General features: G+C 39.4%; 1 protein-coding gene across 3 annotated transcripts in view; it reads right to left on the bottom strand.

Annotated features, from left to right (window-relative positions):
- The window catches only part of TRIM33 (tripartite motif containing 33), a 161,473-nt gene extending 141,048 nt beyond the window's left edge, over positions 1–20,425 (bottom strand). For 2 of the 3 annotated variants that reach the window (XM_057530319.1, XM_007169621.2), the window contains exon 1: positions 19,741–20,421. In XM_057530319.1, the coding sequence (XP_057386302.1) occupies positions 19,741–20,266 (526 nt within the window). In that variant the 5' untranslated portion in view covers positions 20,267–20,421. Of the gene's footprint in view, positions 1–19,740 lie in introns of all 3 variants that reach the window. The other variant, XM_057530320.1, reaches the window with a different exon arrangement.
- Positions 20,426–20,646: the final 221 nt, after the last annotated feature.

Below are 20,646 nucleotides of genomic sequence, written 5' to 3' on the forward strand. Positions count from 1 at the left end.
TAACCCACGGCGTTAGAAGTTAGGTTCATAGGTAGTAACGGGAAGGGGACACAAAGAGTACAGGCTTATAGGGTGCTAATAACGTACTTTCTCATTCTGGTTGCTAGATTTACAAATGTGTTTATGTGTACTTACTGAACTATATGCTTTTGATTTTTATACTTTCATTTATGTATATTTCAATAGCACATTTACTTTAAAAATTGCACACATCATTAAAAATAAACCAATATTTTAGTCTCCCATCACAAAACTACTCTGTATCAGCAAATCTGTTTACTACCTTGACCATGCTCTCTACTGAAAAGGCAAAGTTTTCATACAACTTTTCTTTGGCATGAGATTGCCTTTTCCCAAGCTTCTGCAAGGATTAAGAAACTGTTTGGCAATATCTAGTAAAGCTGAACTCATGTGTAACTTATGACTCGACAAGTCCACGCTAAGATACGTAATCAAGAGATTAAGAGATTACGTAATTCTGCAAGGATTAAGCAAATTGTGTCATGTTTTATGTCACATTAAATGACCCACCGGACTCAACAGTTACATCAAACAGACATCAAATGGGCCATTGTAACAAAAATTAATTTCACACTGTTCAGAATCTGGCAGTAGACCTGTGAAGTGCTCAAGTGTAACATGCTGCTATGACACATCAACTGAGAACTATTCACCTAATTCCATTCTGAACATGTAAAAACTTGAGTGTTTTTAGAAGTGGGAAGAACAGGTAGGTAAATTTCAGAAGTATATTATAATATGGGTTTGGAACAGAATTAGTAAAATTCTGAAAGCACCTATACCATCAGTTAAACAGACTTCTGTGAACTTGCTCATCACCATTTTTCAGCATTTCAATCACTTTACCAAATTTGACTAGGCAATTCTCTTACTTTTTCTCTTACTAGTAAAAATATTAGTCATTCTAATGATGTTTAATTCTTTTTTTTTTTCTTTAAGGCAAGGAATACGACTTTATTTGGGAAGCTGGCAGACCGAGAAGATGGCAGACTAGTGTCTCTGAAAAACCATCTAATGATGCTTAATTCTTACTAAAATATTACAATATCACTTACTGAAACACTCTAAAGGAAAAAGTTTACATAAATAGTTAAGCTTTTAAAACTATGACGTCTAACTAATTATAAATTAATTATATCCAACTCAAATAAAAGTAACTAATCAGATTCCGAATAAGGGCAAAGGTAGAAAACTGGCAGTCTGGTATCATCTGATCAGGAAGGAGTATTTTTTAAGTTTAAATTTTACTGCTTTTAGGCAAGGCAAGCTTTGATACTCCCTAAGCCTTACACTAGCTGCCCCTGAAGGCATCTATCTGAGGCTGGTCTATTCTCTCCACACGGGAGAGCCACATTTAGGTGAAATTTTACCTCTCTGCCTCAGTTCATTTGTTTAAAAAACAAAAGAGAATAATATTACCTGAGAAAATTTTTATAAGCAAATAAAATAACATAAAAAAAATTTAAACTGAAGCTGATATTATCCTACAGGTAAGGAGCATGAAGTCTAGTCAGATTCAAATAAATGTACCCTTATCTAATTCTCTCCTGCCATTACTAATTCAGATACCCCACCCTGAAACCATACAACAAAGCAGGGAATGGAAAACAGAAAGAAAATTGGATAAAAGTTAAAACAGCCTGGATTACAGCCAAAAGCCTAAGAGCCAAAATCAGTCACATTGTATGCACATGAGAAGGGAGACCATCACCTGCCAATCAACATTAGGAGCGAAAGCTGTGAATTTCAGCCATGACTAATCTCTACTTCTGAGCCATATTTCAAAGTAAAAAACCGTGGTTTCATTTTTTTATTTTTAAGAAATTCTGCCACGATGAGATATTTCATTCTAAATTTTCTAATTTCTCTGTCCATTGCTTTCCTGTGAATTGGGAATATCATGTCCCATACTTAATCTGGTATTGTCCACATATGTTACACTTTTTTAGCAAAGCTATATGGTAAAAGTGCATAATAAAACACTTTGCCATTAAAGGAAAATAACCCACATTCCACTGTGTCTTAAAAGTGTGACATTTGAAATCCACATTTCTCTTTTCTTGTTTGAAAAGATAAGTATGCACTGGTAACAAATATTTTTGTAAATATCATGCTATACTTATACATATGCCTATCAAGTTAAAACTATTTCACTGCAATTTGTAGTGCACCAAAAGTCATTACAAAGCAATAAATACCACATACAGTCGTTGTCACAACTACTCATTTTGCCATTGTAGCATGCAAGCAGTCATACACAATACATAAACGGGCTTAAGTGTGTCCCAAAATTTAACATGAAAACACATTTGAATTTCATAAAATTTTCACATCACAAAGTATTCTTCTTTTGATTTTTTTTCAATGATTTAAAAATGTAAACATCATTCTTAGCCCATGAGTCATATAAAACCAGGCAGCAGGAAGGTGGTGTAATAGGAGGACGCGGAATTTGCATCTCCTCACAACTAAGGCACCTACCAGGAACTGGTGGGGGACCACAGACTCCTAAGGGCACAGGAGGAACCCCCAGCGACTGGCTGTTTCAATCATAGTTTTACTTTTCCTAACATATTTTTTATCTTTCTAATTTTATTTTGCTTTTTATTCTTTGATATTGTACTGCTTTTTTTCTTTCTTTTTTTTTTTTTTTTTTAACCATGCCACGAAGCTTGTGGGATCGTGGTTCCCAGGTAAGAGGTCGGGCCCGAGCTCCTGTGGTGGGAGTTCCGAGTCCAAACCACTGGACTAACAGAGAACCTCAGAGGCCAGGGAATATCAATTGGAGAAAGGCCTCCTGGAGGTCCTCATCTCAGCACCAAGACCCAGCTCTATCCAACTGCCTGCAAACTCCAGTGCTGGATGTCTCAAGCCAAACAACCAGTAAGACAGGACTACAGCACCACACATTTAAAAAAAAAAAAAAAGTTACAGAGAAAGGACCAAGGTAAAAACCTACAAGACCAAATAAATGAAGACAAAATAGGCTACCTACCTGAAGAAGAATTCAGAGTAATGATAGTGAAGATGATCCAAAATATTGGAAACAGAATGGAGAAAATACACGAAACATTTAACAAGGATCTAGAAGAACTAAAGAGCAAACAAACAGTGATGAACAACACAATTACTGAAATTAAAAATACTCGAGTAGGAATCAATAAAAGAATAACTGAGGCAAAAGAACGGATAAGTGAGCTGGAAGATAAAATGGTGGAAATAACTGCCAGGGAGCAGAATAAAGAAAAAAGAATGAACAGAAAGGAGGAGAGTCTCAGAGACCTCTGGGACAACATTAACTGCACCAACACTCAAATTACAGAGATCCCAGAAGAAGAGAAGAAGAAAGGGTCTGAGGAAATATTTGAAAAGATTATAGTCGAAAACTTCCCTAACATGGGAAAGGAAACAGTCAATCAAGTCCAGGAAGCACAGAGAGCACCATACAGGATAAACCCAAAGAGAAACACGCCAAGACACATATTAATCTAACTATCAAAAACTAAATACAAAGAAAAAATATTGAAAGCAGCAAGGGAAAAGCAACAAATAACATAAAAGGGAATCCCCAAAAGGTTAACAACTGATCTTTCCGCAGAAACTCTGCAAGCCAGAAGGGAGTGGCAGGACATATTTAAAGTGCTGAAAGGGAAAAACCTACAACCAAGATTACTCTACCCAGCAAGGATCTCATTCAGATTCCATGGAGAAATTATAACCTTTACAGACAAGCAAAAGTTAAGAGAATTCAGCAGCACCAAACCAGCTTTACAACAAATGCTAAAGGAACTTCTCTAGGCAGGAAACACAAGAGAAGGAAAAGACCTACAATAACAAACCCAAAACAATTAAGAAAACGGTAACAGGAACATACATATCAATAACTACCTTAAATGTAAATGGATTAAATGCTCCAACCAAAAGACACAGACTGGCTGAATGGGTACAAAAACAAGGCCTGTACATACGCTGTCTACAAGAGACCCAAATCAGACCTAGGGACGCATAAGGAATGAAATTGAGGGCATGGAAAAAGATATTCCATGCAAATGGAAATCAAAAGAAAGCTGGAATAGCAATTCTCATATCAGACAAAATAGACACTAAAATAAAGACTACTGCAAGAGACAAAGGACAATACATAAAGATCAAGGAATCAATCCAAGAAAAAAACATAACAATTGTAAATATTTATGCAACCAATACAGGAGCATCTCAATACATAAAGCAAATGGTAACACCCATAAAAGGGGAAATCAACAGCAACACAATAATACTAAGGGACATTAACACCCCACTTTCACCAGTGGACAGATCATCCAAAATGAAAATAAATAAGGAAACACAAGCTTTAAAGGACACATTAAATAAAATGGACTTAATTGATATTTATAGGACATTCCATCCAAAAACAACAGAATACACTTTCTTGTCAAGTGTTCATGGAACATTCTCCAGGACAGACCGTATCTTGGGTCACAAATCAAGCCTTAGTAAATTTAAGAAAACTGAAATCGTATCAAGTATCTTTTCTGAACACAACACTATGAAGCTAAATATCAGTTACAGAAAGAAAACTGTAAAAAATACAAACACATGGAGGCTAAACAATACGCTACTAAATAACCAAGAGATCACTGAAGAAATCAAAGAGGAAATCAAAAAATACCCAGAAACAAATGACAATGAAAACACGACAACCCAAAACCTACAGGATGCAGCAAAAGCAGTTCTAAAAAGGAAGTTCATAGCAATACAATCCTACCTCAAGAAACAAAAAAAAATCTCAAATAAACAACCTAACCTTACACCTAAAGCAATTAGAGAAAGAACAAAAAAACCCCAGTTAGCAGAAGGAAACATCATAAAGATCAAAACAGAAATAAATGAAAAAGAAATGAAAGAAACAATAGCAAAGATCGATAAAACTAAAAGCTGGTTCTTTGAGAAGATAAACAAAATTGATCAACCACTGGTCAGACTTATCAAGAAAAAAGGGAGAAGACTCAAATCAACAGAATTAGAAATGAAAAAGGAGAAGTAAAACTGACACTGCAGAAATACAAAAGATCATGAGAAATTACTACAAGCAACTATATGCCAATAAAATGGATAACTTGGAAGAAATAAACAAATTCTTAGAAAAGTACAACCTTCTGAGACTGAACCAGGAAGAAATAGAAAATATAAACAGACCAATCACAAGCACTGAAATTGAAACTGTGATTAAAAATCTTCCAAAAAACAAAAGCCCAGGACCATGTGGCTTCACAGGCAAATTCTATCATTTAGAGAAGAGCTAACACCTATCCTTCTCAAACTCTTTCAAAATATAGCAGAGGGAGGAACACTCCCAAACTCATTCTATAAAGCCACCATCACCCTGATACCAAAACCAAAGATGTCACAAAAAAAGAAAACTACTGGCCAATATCTCTGATGAACATAGATGCAAAAATCCTCAACAAAATACTAGCAAACAGAATCCAACAGCACATTAAAAGGATCATACACCATGATCAAGTAGGGTTTATCCCAGGAATGCAAGGATTCTTCAATATATGCAAATTAATCAATGTGATACACCATATTAACAAACTGAAGGATAAAAACTATATGATAATCTCAATAGATGCAGAAAAAGCTTTCAACAAAATTCAACACCCATTTATGATAAAAACTCTCCAGAAAATAGGCATAGAGAGAACCAACCTCAACATAATAAAGGCCATATATGACAAACCCACAGCCAACATTGTTCTCAATGGTGAAAAATTGAAACCATTTCCTCTAAGATCAGGAACAAGACAAGGCTGCCCACTCTCACCACTACCGTTCAACGTAGTTTTGGAATTTTTAGCCACAGCAATCAGAGAAGAAAAAGAAATAAAAGGAATCCAAATTGGAAAAGAAGTAATTGTCACTGTTTGCAGATGACATGACACTATACATAGAGAATCCTAAAGATGCTACCAGATAACTACTAGAGCTAATCAATGAATTTGGTAGAGTAGCACGATACAAAATGGATGCACAGAAATTTCTTGCATTCCTATACACTAATGAAAGAGAAATTAAGGAAAAACTCCCATTTACCATTGCAACAAAAAGAATAAAATACCTAAAAATAAACCTACCTAAGGAGAGAAAAGACCTGTATGCAGAAGCCTATAAGACACTGATGAAAGAAATTAAAGATGATACAAACAGATGAAGAGATATACTATGTTCTTGGATTGGAAGAATTAACATTGTGAAAATGACTCTACTACCCAAACCTATTTACAGATTCAGTGCAATCCCTATCAAACTACCAATGGCATTTTTCACAGAACTAGAAAAAATTGCAAAATTTGTATGGAAACACAAAAGACCCTGAATAGCAAAAGCAATCTTGAGAAAGAAAAACAGAGCTGGAGGAATCAGGCTCCCGGACTTCAGATTATACTACAAAGCTACAGTAATCAAGACAGTATAGTACTGGCAGAAAAAGAGAAATATAGATCAATGGAACAGGATAGAAAGCCCAGAGATAAACCCACGCACATATGGTCACCTTATCTTTGATAAAGGAGGCAAGAGTATACAATTGAGAAAAGACAACCTCTTCAATAAGTGGTGCTGGGAAAACTGGATAGCTACATATAAAGGAATGAAATTAGAACACTTCCTAACACCAGACACAAAAATACTGAAAATGGATTAATGACATAAATGTAAGGTTATAAAACTATAAAACTTAGAGGAAAACATAGGCAGAACACTCTATGACATAAATCACAGCAAAATCCTTTTTGATCCACCTCCTAGAGAAATGGAAATAAAAACAAAAATAAACAAATGGGATCTAATGAAACTTAAAAGCTTTTGCACAGCAAAGGAAACCATAAAAATAGATGAAAAGGCAACCCTCAGAATGGGAGAAAATATTTGCAAACGAAGCAACTGACAAAGGATTAATCTCCAAAATATCCAAGCACCTCATGCAGCGCAATATCAAAAAAACAAACAACCCAATCCAAAAATGGGCAGAAGAACTAAATAGCCATTTCTCCAAAGATACACAGATTGCCAACAAACACATAAAAAGATGCTCGACATCACTAATCATTAGAGAAATGCAAATCAAAACTACAGTGAGGTATCACCTCACACCGGTCAGAATGGCCATCATCAAAAAATCTACAAACAATAAATGCTGGAGAGGGTGTGGAGAAAAAGGAACCCTCTTGCACTGTTGGTGGGAATGTAAACTGATATAGCCACTATGGAGAACAGTATGGAGGTTCCTTAAAAAACTAAAAATAAGGGCTTCCCTGGTGGCGTAGCGGTTAAGAATCCACCTGCCAATGCAGGGGACATGGTTTTGAGCTCTGGTCTGGGAAAATCTCACATGCCACGGAGCAACTAAGTCCGTGTGCCACAACCACTGAGCCTGCGCTCTAGAGCCTATGAGCCTCAACTACTGAAGCCCACACGCCTAGAGCCTGTGCTCCACAATGAGAAGCCACCACAATGAGAAGCCCGTGCACTGCAAGGAAGAGTAGCCCCCGCTGCTACAACTAGAGAAAGCCTGCACGCAGCAACAAAGACCCAACTCAGCCATAAATAAATAAATAAATAAATTTTTTTAGAAACTAAAAATAGAACTACCATATGACCCAGCAATCCCACTACTGGGCATATACCCTGAGAAAACCATAATTCAAAAAGTCATGTTCCACAATGTTCACTGCAGCACTATTTACAACAGCCAGGACACGGAAGCAACTTAAGTGTCCTTCGACAGTGGTACAGATAAGGAAGATGTGGCACATATATATGATGGAATATTACTCAGCCATAAAAAGAAACGAAATTGAGTTATCTGTAGTGAGGTGGATGGGCCTAGAGTCTGTCATACAGAGTGAAATATGACAAAGAGCAAAACAAATACCATATCCTAACACATATATATGGAATCTAAAAAAAAAATGGTTCTGATGAACCTAGGGGCAGGACAGGAATAAAAATGCAGATGCAGAGAATAGACTTGAGGCCACGGGGAGGGGGAAGGGTAAAGCTGGGACGAAGTGAGAGAGTAACACTGACATACATACACTACCAAATGTAAAACAGATAGCTAGTAGGAAGTAGCAGCATCACACAGGGAGATCAGCTCTGTGCTTTGCGACCACCTAGAGGGGTGGGATAAGGAGGGTGGGAGGGAGACGCAAGGTGGGAGGATATGGGGATATACGTATGCATATAATGGATTCACTTTGTTACATAGCAGAAACTAACACATTGTAAAGCAATTATACTCCAATAAAGATGTTGAAAAACAACAACAACCAGGCAGCAGGCTAGATTTGGCCCATGGGCAGTATTTTGCCAACCCCTGATCTCAAGTAAGGTCCAACAATTAACAAGCACAGAACTTCCAATTAGAATTTTATTGCCTCACTCAAATAGGAAAAGAACCAAAGATTATCCACTGTTTAAGGAAGCCTTTGAGACAAGAAGAGATAAAGATAAAAAGAAAAAAACAAAGTTAGAAAATAAAGTCAAGGACTTCCCTATTGGCGCAGTGGTTAAGACTCCATGCTCCCAATGCAGGGGGCCTGGGTTCGATCCCTGGTCAGGGAACTAGATCCCACATGCATGCTGCAACTAAGACCCAACACAACCAAATAAATAAATAAACCAATATTTTTTAAAAACAAAGAGAAAGGGAAGAAAGAAAATAAAGTCAAGGTGATCTTTCAGAATGTCAGTTGAATAAGAAAGTAAAGAGAAGGGGAATTCCCTGTCGGTCCAGTGTTTAAGACTTGGCACTTTCACTGCCAAGGGCCCCGGTTCCATCCCTGGTCAGGGAACTAAGATTCCACAAGAGGCGAGGTGAGGCCAGAAAAAAGAAAGAAAGAAAACAAAGAGAAGGAAAGCATAAGAGAAAACGTAGGAGAGAGTATGAACCCAGGAGCTCCAACATTCAAATAGAAACAGTTCCAAAAAGAGTGAGGGAAAGTCGGGCTTGAAGGGGAAGGGCATAAAGAGAGAGGGTCCTTATGAAAAAATTTTTTAAGTTTAAACTTTTTCTTACTATAAATGAAAAGTAGAAGACTAACAGAAAAAGCACAGTGAACTTTTAAAAACGATGAAAGGAAAAAAAATAGAAACAATCACTATATTCCAGAAAAGGATGAAGAAATATTAAAAGGTTCCAAGAAGAGGTAAATAAAACCCAATTGGGGTTGTACAAGGGAGCAAAATCAGACTAGCATAAGCAACGCTGACTACTTTAAAACACGGGAAGAGATACCTTCAAAGTTCTGAGGAAAAACAAATTTTAACCTGGAATTCCATATCCAGTCAAACTGCCATTTAAATAGAAGAATAAAATAAAGAGCTTCAAAAATGCAAAGGCTCCAAAATTTTACTCTTAACGATTCTTTCTTAGTATGTACAAACAAGGGAGTAAACAAAGAATGGAAAAGCCTGTGTAAAATAATTAGAAGACTCTCCTCATAAGGCAGGCTTGAAAGATTACACCCTCAGTTAGAAGGGTGCATAAGCAAATAATAATGATAGTAAAACTTAAAAAAAAATAAATCAGACAATTAGCATAGAAAAAAAAAACTGTCACTCCCTGGTTTCAGAGTCAGGGAAAAAATTTTCTCCTGAGAAGTTTCAAATACAGGTTAGCCTATAAGGTAAACTCTAAATCAACATCCGCCAGTTCTAAGAAACACCAAACTAAAAATTAACATCAGTGACTTTTCACTGGTGGTACCTGACAGAAGCAAGGGCAAAATACGCTTTGGAGGCTTGTTTCCAAAAACCAGGTCTGGCAGGGTTCATAGTTAAAGCCCTAGTAAACACACTCAAACTCCAAAACTATAAAACATTGGAGGACACCATCTACAATAATCAGGAATAGGCAGAAGCAAGTAATAGTAAAATAGGACCTCAAGAACTTTAGATAATGGAATTATCAAATATAAATATGAAATCAGTACACTTCAGATATTTAAAAAATAAAAAGTAAAATGAAAAACAAGAAAACAAACACAGCGAAATGTAATTTAAGGAAAACCATTTATAGTAAAAACAAAATATAAAATATATCAGAATAACTCATAAAAGACGTGCAAGACTTTTCTAGGAAAAAAGCTATATAATATTCAAAAATAAAAGATTTAAGCAAATGGAAAGGCATGCAATGTCTCTGAACAGGCAGATACCATATTGTAAAGATAGCATTTTCTCCCAAATTAATCTATATATTCAAAGCAATTCCAACAAAAATGCTGACAAGTTTTTAAAATGAACTTTCACAACATGATTCTAATATGTTTAAGAGCTAAAAGCCAAGATCAGTCAAGATAATCTTTAAGAACAAGGTATATGTGGAGGGGGATGAAATTATCTTAATGAATAACAAAGTTTACTATAGCTTTATAATAAGCAATAAAGGCAGAAAAATGGGGGAAAAACTGATTTTTAAAAAACCTCTCATATATCAAAAGACAGCTCTCTAAAGAGTAAAAAGTCAAGTGTACTAGTTTATTGCTGTGTAACAAATTACGCCAAAACTTAATGGGGTAAAACAATAATTCCTTATCTTTCAGTTTCTTTGAGTCAGGAATCTGGGAGTGATATGGCAAGTGGTTCTCTCTGAGCCTCTAATGAGGCTGCAGTCAGATGTCAGCCAGGACTGCAGTCATCTGAAAGCCTGACCATGCTGGAATATCCACCTCCAAAGTGGCTCATTCCCATGGCTGGGAAGTTGGTGCTGGATGTTAACAGACCCCAGTTCTTTACAGAACTGCAAGAGTGATAGTTGTTTTCGCCTAGAACAAGGAATCCAAAGAGTAAGGAAAAAGCTGTATACCTTTAATGAAGCCTCAGAAGTCACTGTTAATTCTGCTATACTCTCTTGGTCACCCAAACAAGCCCTGAGTCACTGTGAGCAGAGACTAAAGAAGGGTGTGAATACCAGAAGAGAAGAACACTGGGGCCACCTCAGAGGCTGGCTACCACATTAAGCCATAGTAGGCTAAGAATAAATCTTCAATTTACATAACCAACAAAGGATCAGTATGTAGAACTTACCAAGAATTCTTGTAAATCAAAACAAAAAAATGTTAGCAAACTAAAAAAAACAGAAGACATGTGGACAAGTAATTCACAGAAGCAACAACATAAATTGAACGCAACAAGCATTCAAAAAGTATTTTTCCCTAGAACCACGTAATTCATGCTATTTACGTATCATAAAGGCATAGAATTTAAATATTTTTCTAAAAATGATGCATTTATGTTCATTCATCCTTGTTTTTTCCCACTCCCCCTTGAGACCAATGTCCATTCTAGAAGCTGGCTAAGGATGAAGGTACAACTTGTGGCCACAGAGGAGACACAGATTAATGTATACAACACCATGATCCCAACCTCAGAACTTGTCCTCTGGAAAATAAAATGAAAGAACTCAGTCAACCAGTAATAAATATGAAAAAAAAAAAATCAGCAGATCTACAGCACACTATTTACAAAAGGTCAATTTTAGTTATTAAGTACTTTCTTCCTCTTTACATTTACATTTGGGGCAAGCTCTTTATGAACTGTGATGGGTACCCCAAAATGAAGGACTATAAATGCATGAATCTTCCACCTTCTACTATTCCATGGTCTGACACTCTTCCTAATGACTTTACATTATCACTTGGTTACAGCCCCTTTAAAGAAGCAGGTCTCAAACTTTTTGGTCTCAGAATTCCTCTTACATTCTTAATCATCAAGGACCTAAAAAGCTTTTGTTCAGATGGGTTTTATCCATCCATGTGTACAGTATTAGAAATAAAAACTGAGGATTTTAAAATATTTTATTTAATATTGCAATAAATAATTGTTAATAGCAAATCAATAATCTGTTTCATTAAAATTAAATATTTTATTAATTCATTTAAAAATAAACACATTGCATGTTTAAATAACATTAACAGAAATAACTAATTTCCAAAACCAAAAAAATTTTTTAGTAAAGAGTGGCACTGATTTCACTTTTAAATCTCTTTAATGTTTAGTTTAATAGAAGATGTCTGTATATATACTTTTGCATTTAATCTGTTGTGAGAGATTGTTTTGTTTGAAGACTATAAAGAAAACTTGGCCTCATATAACCATCCATGTACTTAAGAAAAGGGAAGAGTATTTTAATAGTCTTTTCAGACAATCTGTGGATATTCTTCGATACATTCAAAAAATTTAAAGTGTTTTTATTTATTTCTTAAACATCAGTTGCAATGTGAAATTTCAAACTATGGTGATGAACTTTTACTACGCCCTTACATTAAAATCTATTGGTCTATTTTGCACTTTGAATCTTTTTCCTATGTCTGATTTTGTAACATGATGCATTGGTCATTTGGGAAATACCGGTTCACTATGTAGATCTTCCAAACGTTGACATTTCATTGCACAATATCAAAAAAAAAAGTGTTAATATCACTACCAATCTCATCAGAAAAGCCTTTAAATATTGAGAAGCTGTCAAGCTCATGGTGGCATATACAAGTTTCCCAAAAACCCTAATTTTCATTTAAAAGCTCAATTTTTACCATTGGCAACATATAACATCAGTTGTTTCTCTTGAAATGACAAGGCTCAATTCATTCATTTTTAAGAAAATATCTGCCAAATATCCATTCTTTTTTTTTTTTTAAAGGCTCTTTGTTTACTTCTTGGTATTGTATTTTTTTTTAATTAATTAATTTATTTATTTACTTATGGCTGTGTTGGGTCTTCGTTTCTGTGCGAGGGCTTTCTCCAGTTGTGGCAAGTGGGGGCCACTCTTCATCGCAGTGCGCGGGCCTCTCACTATCGCGGCCTCTCTTGTTGCGGAGCACAGGCTCCAGACGTGCAGGCTCAGTAGTTGTGGCTCACGGGCCCAGCCGCTCCGCGGCATGCGGGATCCTCCCAGACCAGGGCTCGAACCCGTGTCCCCTGCATTGGCAGGCAGATTCTCAACCACTGCACCACCAGGGAAACCCCCAAATATCCATTCTTGAAAACCACAGTTTGTTACTCATTCTTTCAAGTAAAAATTATTTTCCAAGAAAAAAAGCAGCTAATTCAACTTGGAATTCAAACAACTGCACAAGTACTTTTCTTATTGCACTTCAGTCTGCAGCAGAAGCACTTTATGCATTATCCCATTTCATCGCACAGAATATTAAGGATAAAGATTTTAAAAATAGGGACGTCCCTGGTGGTCCAGTGGGTAAGACTCCATTCCCGATGCGTGGGGCCCAGGTTCAATCCCTGGTCGGGGAACTAGATCCCGCACGCCGCAACTAAGAAGTCCGCACACCACAACTAAGACCCGGTGCAGCCAAAATAAATAAATAAATAATTTTTTAAAATTTTATTTATTTATTTATTTATGGCTGTGTTGGGTCTTCGTTTCTGTGCGAGGGCTTTCTCTAGTTGCAGCAAGTGGGGGCCACTCTTTATCACGGTGTGCGGGCCTCTCACTATCGCGGCCTCTCTTGTTGTGGAGCACAGGCTCCAGACGCGCAGGCTCAGTAATTGTGGCTCACGGGCCTAGTTGCTCCGCGGCATGTGGGATCTTCCCAGACCAGGGCTCGAACCCGTGTCCCCTGCATTAGCAGGCAGATTCTCAACCACTGCGCCACCAGGGAAGCCCCTAAATAAATAATTTTTAAAAAAAAATATTTTAAAAACAATTTTCACTGCTTCATCAAGGACATAAAAGTAAAACTAACATAATTTTTGTTGGTGGTGGTGGTTTTACTCTAAGTATGTGACGGTAAAGTTACAATAACTTTTAGAGTGCTTCGGAGGCACTATCTTACTTCCTGCTAAGGTGCCAAGCAGTCTTACCCATCATTGCTTTTGTATTATTAATACAAACGTCAGGACAGTGAATAAGGCAAATAATGAATCAGTGTTATAATGAAAACAGTTTCAACTTTGCCAACACCTGAAAGGGTATCAGAGACAATCCCCCCACTCCCCAACTCAGAGTTTCATGGACAACTTTGAGAATCTACTTTAAGGTACTATTCTCATTTAGTGTCTGCTAAGAGGAGTATATATAAGGAAATGAAAAGCAGTTAGATTCCCCTAACTGAAACTTTTGGTGTACAGATATTAGACCTTGTAAAAACGTAGGATTTAGAACATTAGTTTACAAGTTTTAACACTAAGTTTTAGGCAGCTGAAGAGAGGTCTGGAACACAAATGACTTTGTTTGGTGTGCCATACTTCATTAGATGTCAGAAAAACCTAGAAAAACACCAACAATTTGCCTTCCTGCCTCTTCTTTTCCGCTTACTGTGAGATAGAGGTAATCACAAAGGCAACAGCAGTACAACTTATTGGGGGCTTACCAGGCGCCAGGCACTCTATGAAGCAATTTACAATGTATTAACTCATTTAATCCTCACAATTAACACTATGAAATAGGTATTATTATTATTACTCTCAACTTATGGATATTAAGTAACATATCCACAGTCATTCTAGTAGCAAATAAAGCTCAAAAATGAATGCAGGCAGTTTGACTCCTGAATTGTGTGCATTTCACCAACCACCATGCCATAAGACATTAAAAAGTGTTTTTCTTTGATATGTCTTTAATGACTGATTGCTGATGACTATGTTATCATTCAAAAACTCAAGCATGTTTATGTCAAACAGAGCATTAGAGAAAGTAGGACCTAAAAAAATCCCGAAACAGATAAGCCACACCCAGAACTAGCAAACTGCCAAATATTACATGTACTCCTGGGACAAGAACTTCCAAGAGCTCAAACAGAAGATTCCCCTGCGTGGCTTACCATGCTCAGTGATAAAACACAACCACTGTGAGGAGGTGCTCTTCACACTATACCCAGAGGTATTCCCTCCCACTTACCACATGACTGTTGCCATCTCAGACTTTTCACAAAAAGTTGAAGATTCATAAACAGAATCATTTTTCCACATTGATTATTCCCCACAAAAGATAAGAATATTAAACTTATGTAGATGTAAAAAGTTAGCATAAAAGACAGTAACAGAATCACACAGAATTTTACTGGATAGGAACTCAACTTCATATTGCAAACCTGGAGAGGCTGTCTAGGTGACTTGCCCAAGGCTACACAGCATATTAACAGCAGAACCCAATGCAAGTTACTCCCAATCCAGATAATCATCCACATCACCATGCTGTCTATGCCTTACTACAAAAGTCTCACCTCCTTCAAGAGTTCATTTGAGAGGCTGTTCAGATGTATCAATACATATTTGTATTTTTACTGATACATTATAGATTTGTACATACCCACTACTGATAGCTATTCTGACTGAATCTGAAATAAACCTAAAAAAATAAAAAATAAAAATCACAAAAGCACTTTAAAAAGCTCACAATTGAGATTCAACAAATATTAACTAAATTATCTATTTTGATTTTCCAAATATTCCAACAGCACATAAATCAGTTGTTCTCCTCAAAATATTTAAATCCATGTCTCTCAAAGTGTGGCAGGTTCCAGAATCAGAATCACATGATACTTATAAAAAATTCAAATCCTAGTGTCATCCCCAAGTCAATTGAAACAGTCTCTGAAACTCCCAAAATGGTATTTTAAAAAGCTCTCCAGATGATTCTTATTCATCCAAAAGCTATTTATTGAACATTCACTCTACAATATTCTAGTGGGAAACAAGGAACAAACGAGTACACAAAAACAAGTAAACATTCTGGATTTTAGCTGTCCTATGAAGAAATAAAGATAATATGTCAAAGAGTGACCTGGAAGACTACAACTGTCCCTCAGCAATCTCAGGGGATTGGTTCCAAAACCCCCATCAAATACAGAGAGCCAACTGTACCTTAAAAGGAGCAGCCAGACAGAATTTTCAGGGCAGTGAAAATACTATGTATGATATTACAATGACGAACACGTCATTATACATTTGTTCAAACCCTTAAACTGTACAACACTAATAGTGAACCCTAACATAAACTGTGGACTCTGAGTGATTATGATGTAGGGCCATCAACTCTAAAAAATGTACCACGCTAGTGAGGGATGTTGATAATGGGAGAAGCTATGTAGGTCTGGGGAGAAGGGATATATGGGAAATCTCCATATCTTCCGTTTAATTTTGCTGTAAACCTAAAACTGCTCTTTAAAAATAAAGCCCTAAAAAAAAAAGTGATCAAGAGAAGGTCTTTCTGCAGAGGCAACATTTGAAGTGAGGAGCCCTTCACTTAAGAAAAGTGGTTCTCTTGGGGTTTCCCTGGTGGCGCAGTGGTTAAGAATCCGCCTGCCAATGCAGGGGACATGGATTTTTAGCCCTGGTCCGGGAAGGTCCCACATGCCACGGAGCAACTAAGCCCCTGTGACACAACTACTGAGTCTGCACTCTAGAGCCCACGTGTCAGAACTACTGAGCCCACGTGCCGCAACTACTGAAGCCCGCATGCCTAGAGCCCGTGCTCTGCAACAAGAGAAGCCACCGTAATGAGAAGCCTGCGCACCGCAACGAAGAGTAGCCCCCGCTCGCCGCCACTAAAGAAAGCCCGCACGCAGCCACGAAGACACAACACAGCCATAAATAAATAAATAAATTTTATATATTAAAAAAAAAGAATAGTGGTTCTCAAACTTAGTGTGCATCAAAATCACCTGGAGGACTTAATAAAAATGATTTCTGGTTAGAAGGTCTTGAGTAGGGCCCAAGAATTTGCAGTCCTAACAAGACTGCAAATGATGCTGATGCTGCTAGTCCAGAAACCACACTTGGAGAATCATCGATCTAAAGGGAACAGCTAAAGGGTTTGAATAACTCTGGTGTGTTAGAGGAAGAGAAAAGAAGCCCATTAGAAGGGAGGGTAATGTCATTGTTTCGGGACCACTTAAGATGGTGAATTAAACTACCAACTATGGATACCCAGACCAGAAATGGAATCACAGGTTGTTCAATAATACCTTACATTTGCAAAGCTCTTCAGTTTATAAAAGCATTTTCACTTTCATTATTTAATATGATTTAGTGAGATATAAGTGAAGAACTATTAGCTACATTTAGAGATAAAGAAACTGAAGGACAGAAACATTATGAACCTGAGGGAACCAGAAAACAATTAAGGGGCAGAACTATGTCCCCGACTCCAAATCCAGTGTTACTTCCAGAACAGCATGTTCGATTTTTTTAAACAGCAAAGCAAAGGATACATACAGGAGTTACTAATAAGTTACTTTCTAGACTCCCTGCCTAAAAACATGATGGCTTCCAGACTTAATTTGTTTTAGATACCACTTAAAAAGCAACACTGCCTTAAGATTGACAGTATTTAGTCCCATCTACTTATTTCTCCTAGTTCAAAAACAAAAGATGGAGAAATGAAGAGGGAATTTACACACTATTATTCTCTCTCCTGCATAAGTAATACAGAGCTAATTTCATAACCTCAGTCCCTCAGCCACATCAATCAAACACAATTTTCATCTTGTGTTTACTCTAAATCTCTCACCTATTCCCGGTTCCCACAAGAACACTGAATCCTACATGTCTTACTATACTCAGTGAGGCCATGAGCAGTTAGTTATACACCCATTATCCACCCTCTATATACCCATTATCATTTAGAATCTTCTCCATCAATCAAACCGTTACTCTTAACATTCTTAACCTGCAGATCTCAATAATACTTCAAACCCAAAACTGAAATCATTATATCCTCCCTCCACCCCACACACACCTGCTTCTGTACCTGAATTCTTTTATTTGCATTAATAACACTGCCACCCACCAAACAAGAAACCTGGAACTTGGCCTAGACACGTGTGTCTCTCTCACTCCAATCTCAATTAGCCTCTCATATCCATTCCCACAGCTACTTACAATTAGTTACCACTAATAATAAACTAGTTGCCATTTCACTAATAACTACCATGTACTAGTCACTTAACACACTTCATTCTATCAATAACTCTATGAGGTAGGTAATTTTGTCCTTGTAAAATTAATCTGTCCAAGTAACAAGTAGGACGTGACAAAGTAGGCATCCAAACTCAAATGTTTCTCCCAAAGTCCATACCTTTTGCCCATACCAAAACACTTCCTTCTTTAACACCTTATATCACTCCTTTACTACCTACTCCAAATGCTAATTTCTCCCCTAGATTACTGCCAGGATTCTCCTAACTGGCCCTGCCTTGGGTCTTTTCTTCCCTTACCCTTCAATGTGCCCCCAAGTGATCTTTCTAGATCACAAATGTGATCCTTTTATCCTCCTGATACAAAAATCTGTTAGGGACTCCCTTTAATCTATCTACACTGTACAGGATACATTCTACAGAATGAATCCCAAACCCTTTAGTACAGGTCCACAATCCCTTCCTTACCTGAAGTTCCAAAATTCAAAAGCTTTGAAATTTTAAAGTTTTTTCATAACTCTGCAACAAAACCCACCCTGAATTGCAGGAGATTATTGGTCTATCCCATTAGAATAATATTCACATGCTTCACTGCAGAAACATTAATGTTTGATAATGAGCTGTTAACCCAGACCCCGCTGGAGTGTTAGAGACCTTACCAGGAAAAAGAAAAATTTCCAACCTATTCTGATATCTAAAACACACCTGGTCCCAAGGGTTTCAGATAAGGCACTGCAGACCCCCTACCTATTCAGCCCATCAAACCAACCTAATTTCCACCAATCACCTTACACATCGCTTAGCTCCAGGGATGTGTAAGGTGCCCTGTGCCCTGAAAACTCTCCAACCCAGGGAGCTACTCACCCTTCAAGAAACCTACTCAAGGGTTTCCTTTTCAGTGAAGTTTCCTTGACCTTCTCTTGATTGTGCCACAACCACTGTACCAAGGACCCACCTCCACTGCTGTACCTTATATGTTTGTTTCTCCTATGCTGGACTATGAATGAGCTCCTCATTGAGTATTTTATCCAATTCTAGCACAGTATCCGGAACACTAAGTGTTCATTTTAATGTACAAGGAACTGAAATTCATGCCCAGCTCTCCCTAACTCCCAATTCCCTTCAAAGTTCATTTCTCCTTCACCCCTAAACCTTAAGATTTTTCCCTATCCATGTAGGCCCCTCACAGCTATTTTGCTTCCGGAGTTCCTCCTTCTCAATGTCATCCTAAAACTACTCTCTACCAGACGCCTTCTCTTAGCCCCAAATTCTCTAATGCCCTTTAACCTCCCTAGTCCTTCTTCCCCCTAGCTTTGAACAGATCAAATCCTCTCCCTCTAAGGCAATTCATCCTCACTGCCCTTATCTCTTAACTACTACCTCCTCAACACCTCTCGCGCCTGGGCCTTCCCTCCAAAATGCTTCTCACAAGCGGATTCCCAGACCCCCTCTTCTCTCACAGTCCGTTCCACCCGCTCCCGAACCTGCGCTTGGCCAGAGTCCACCCCTTCCCGGCCCGTATCCTCACATCGCGAACCTCCCCTGCAGCCGGTGTCCCCTCCCCCAGCCTCTCGCAGCCGGCACCCCTCCCTTCACCCTCCCCGTATCTCTGGAGGTCCAGCTTTTCGGGAAACTGTCCCAGGAGCCGTGTCTTTCACCTCAGACCCCTTAGAATTACGCCGGTCCGAGCAGCCCCGGGCCCGAGCACCTCCGTCCCCAGATCTTCCTCGGCACCGCAAACCCCCTTCGGCCCAGACGTCGGGCCAGGCCTCCCGCTCACCTTGCTGGATGTCGCCGTTGCTGCCCCCCGGGATGGGCACGTTGAGTTGGCGCTCGGGCTCCGGCAGACAGCGCAGGCAGAAAGAGTGAAGACAGGGCAGCAGCTTGGGCTCCGCCTCACGCCGGCTCTGCAGGCTCTGCTGACACACGGCGCAGGTGTCCAGGAGCGAGGCTGGCGGTCCAGGAGGCGGCCCCGCCGAGGGACCCGGAGCAGGAACCGAAGCCGGAGCTGGGGCCGGCGTCGATACCGCCCCCCCGGAAACTCCAGGGCCCACTGAGGCTGCAGGGGCTGAAGCAGCCGGGGCCGAGCCCGAGGAGGCCGCGGCCACCCCCCCGTCGTCGGGCCCGGCCGCGCCGCTCTCCGCGCCGGCCCTGCCGCCTTCCTCCTCCTCCTCCTCCACCAGCACCGCGGCGAGAGGCGGCTCCGCCTCCTGCGCCGCGGGCCCGGCGGCCCCGGCAGTTACCGGTGCGCTGCTGCTGCCCCCGCCGCCGCTCTCAGCCTCGCCACCGCCTTTGTTTTCCGCCATGTTTTCCTCTTTGAACCCGCCGGACCGCCCCGCGCCGCCCGCCGCCGCCGCCGCCCCCAGCCCCAGCCGCAGCCGCAGCGAGAGCGGCCGCCGAGAGCGAGCAGGCAAGCGAACGAAGGAACGAGAACGCGCGCGCACGCGGCGCCCCCACCCTCGCGTCGCGCGGTTGCAGGAGGGCGGGCGCGGCGCGCGCACGTACGCACAGACGTCCTCCGGAGGGAGGCGGGAACTCGGGGCGCGGGCGCGTAGACGTCCTGGCCGCCCTTCCTGACCTCCGTGGCCGGCGTGTGGAGTCCGCCCCGTTGCAGTTCGGCTCGCAGTGAGCGTTTAAAGTCAGAGGCTCTTGACGCTGAACTACCTTTGGTCGGGGTGGTTAAGAG

The sequence above is a fragment of the Balaenoptera acutorostrata genome, chromosome 1, assembly GCF_949987535.1.
Source record: "Balaenoptera acutorostrata chromosome 1, mBalAcu1.1, whole genome shotgun sequence".
Lineage (NCBI taxonomy): Eukaryota > Metazoa > Chordata > Mammalia > Artiodactyla > Balaenopteridae > Balaenoptera > Balaenoptera acutorostrata.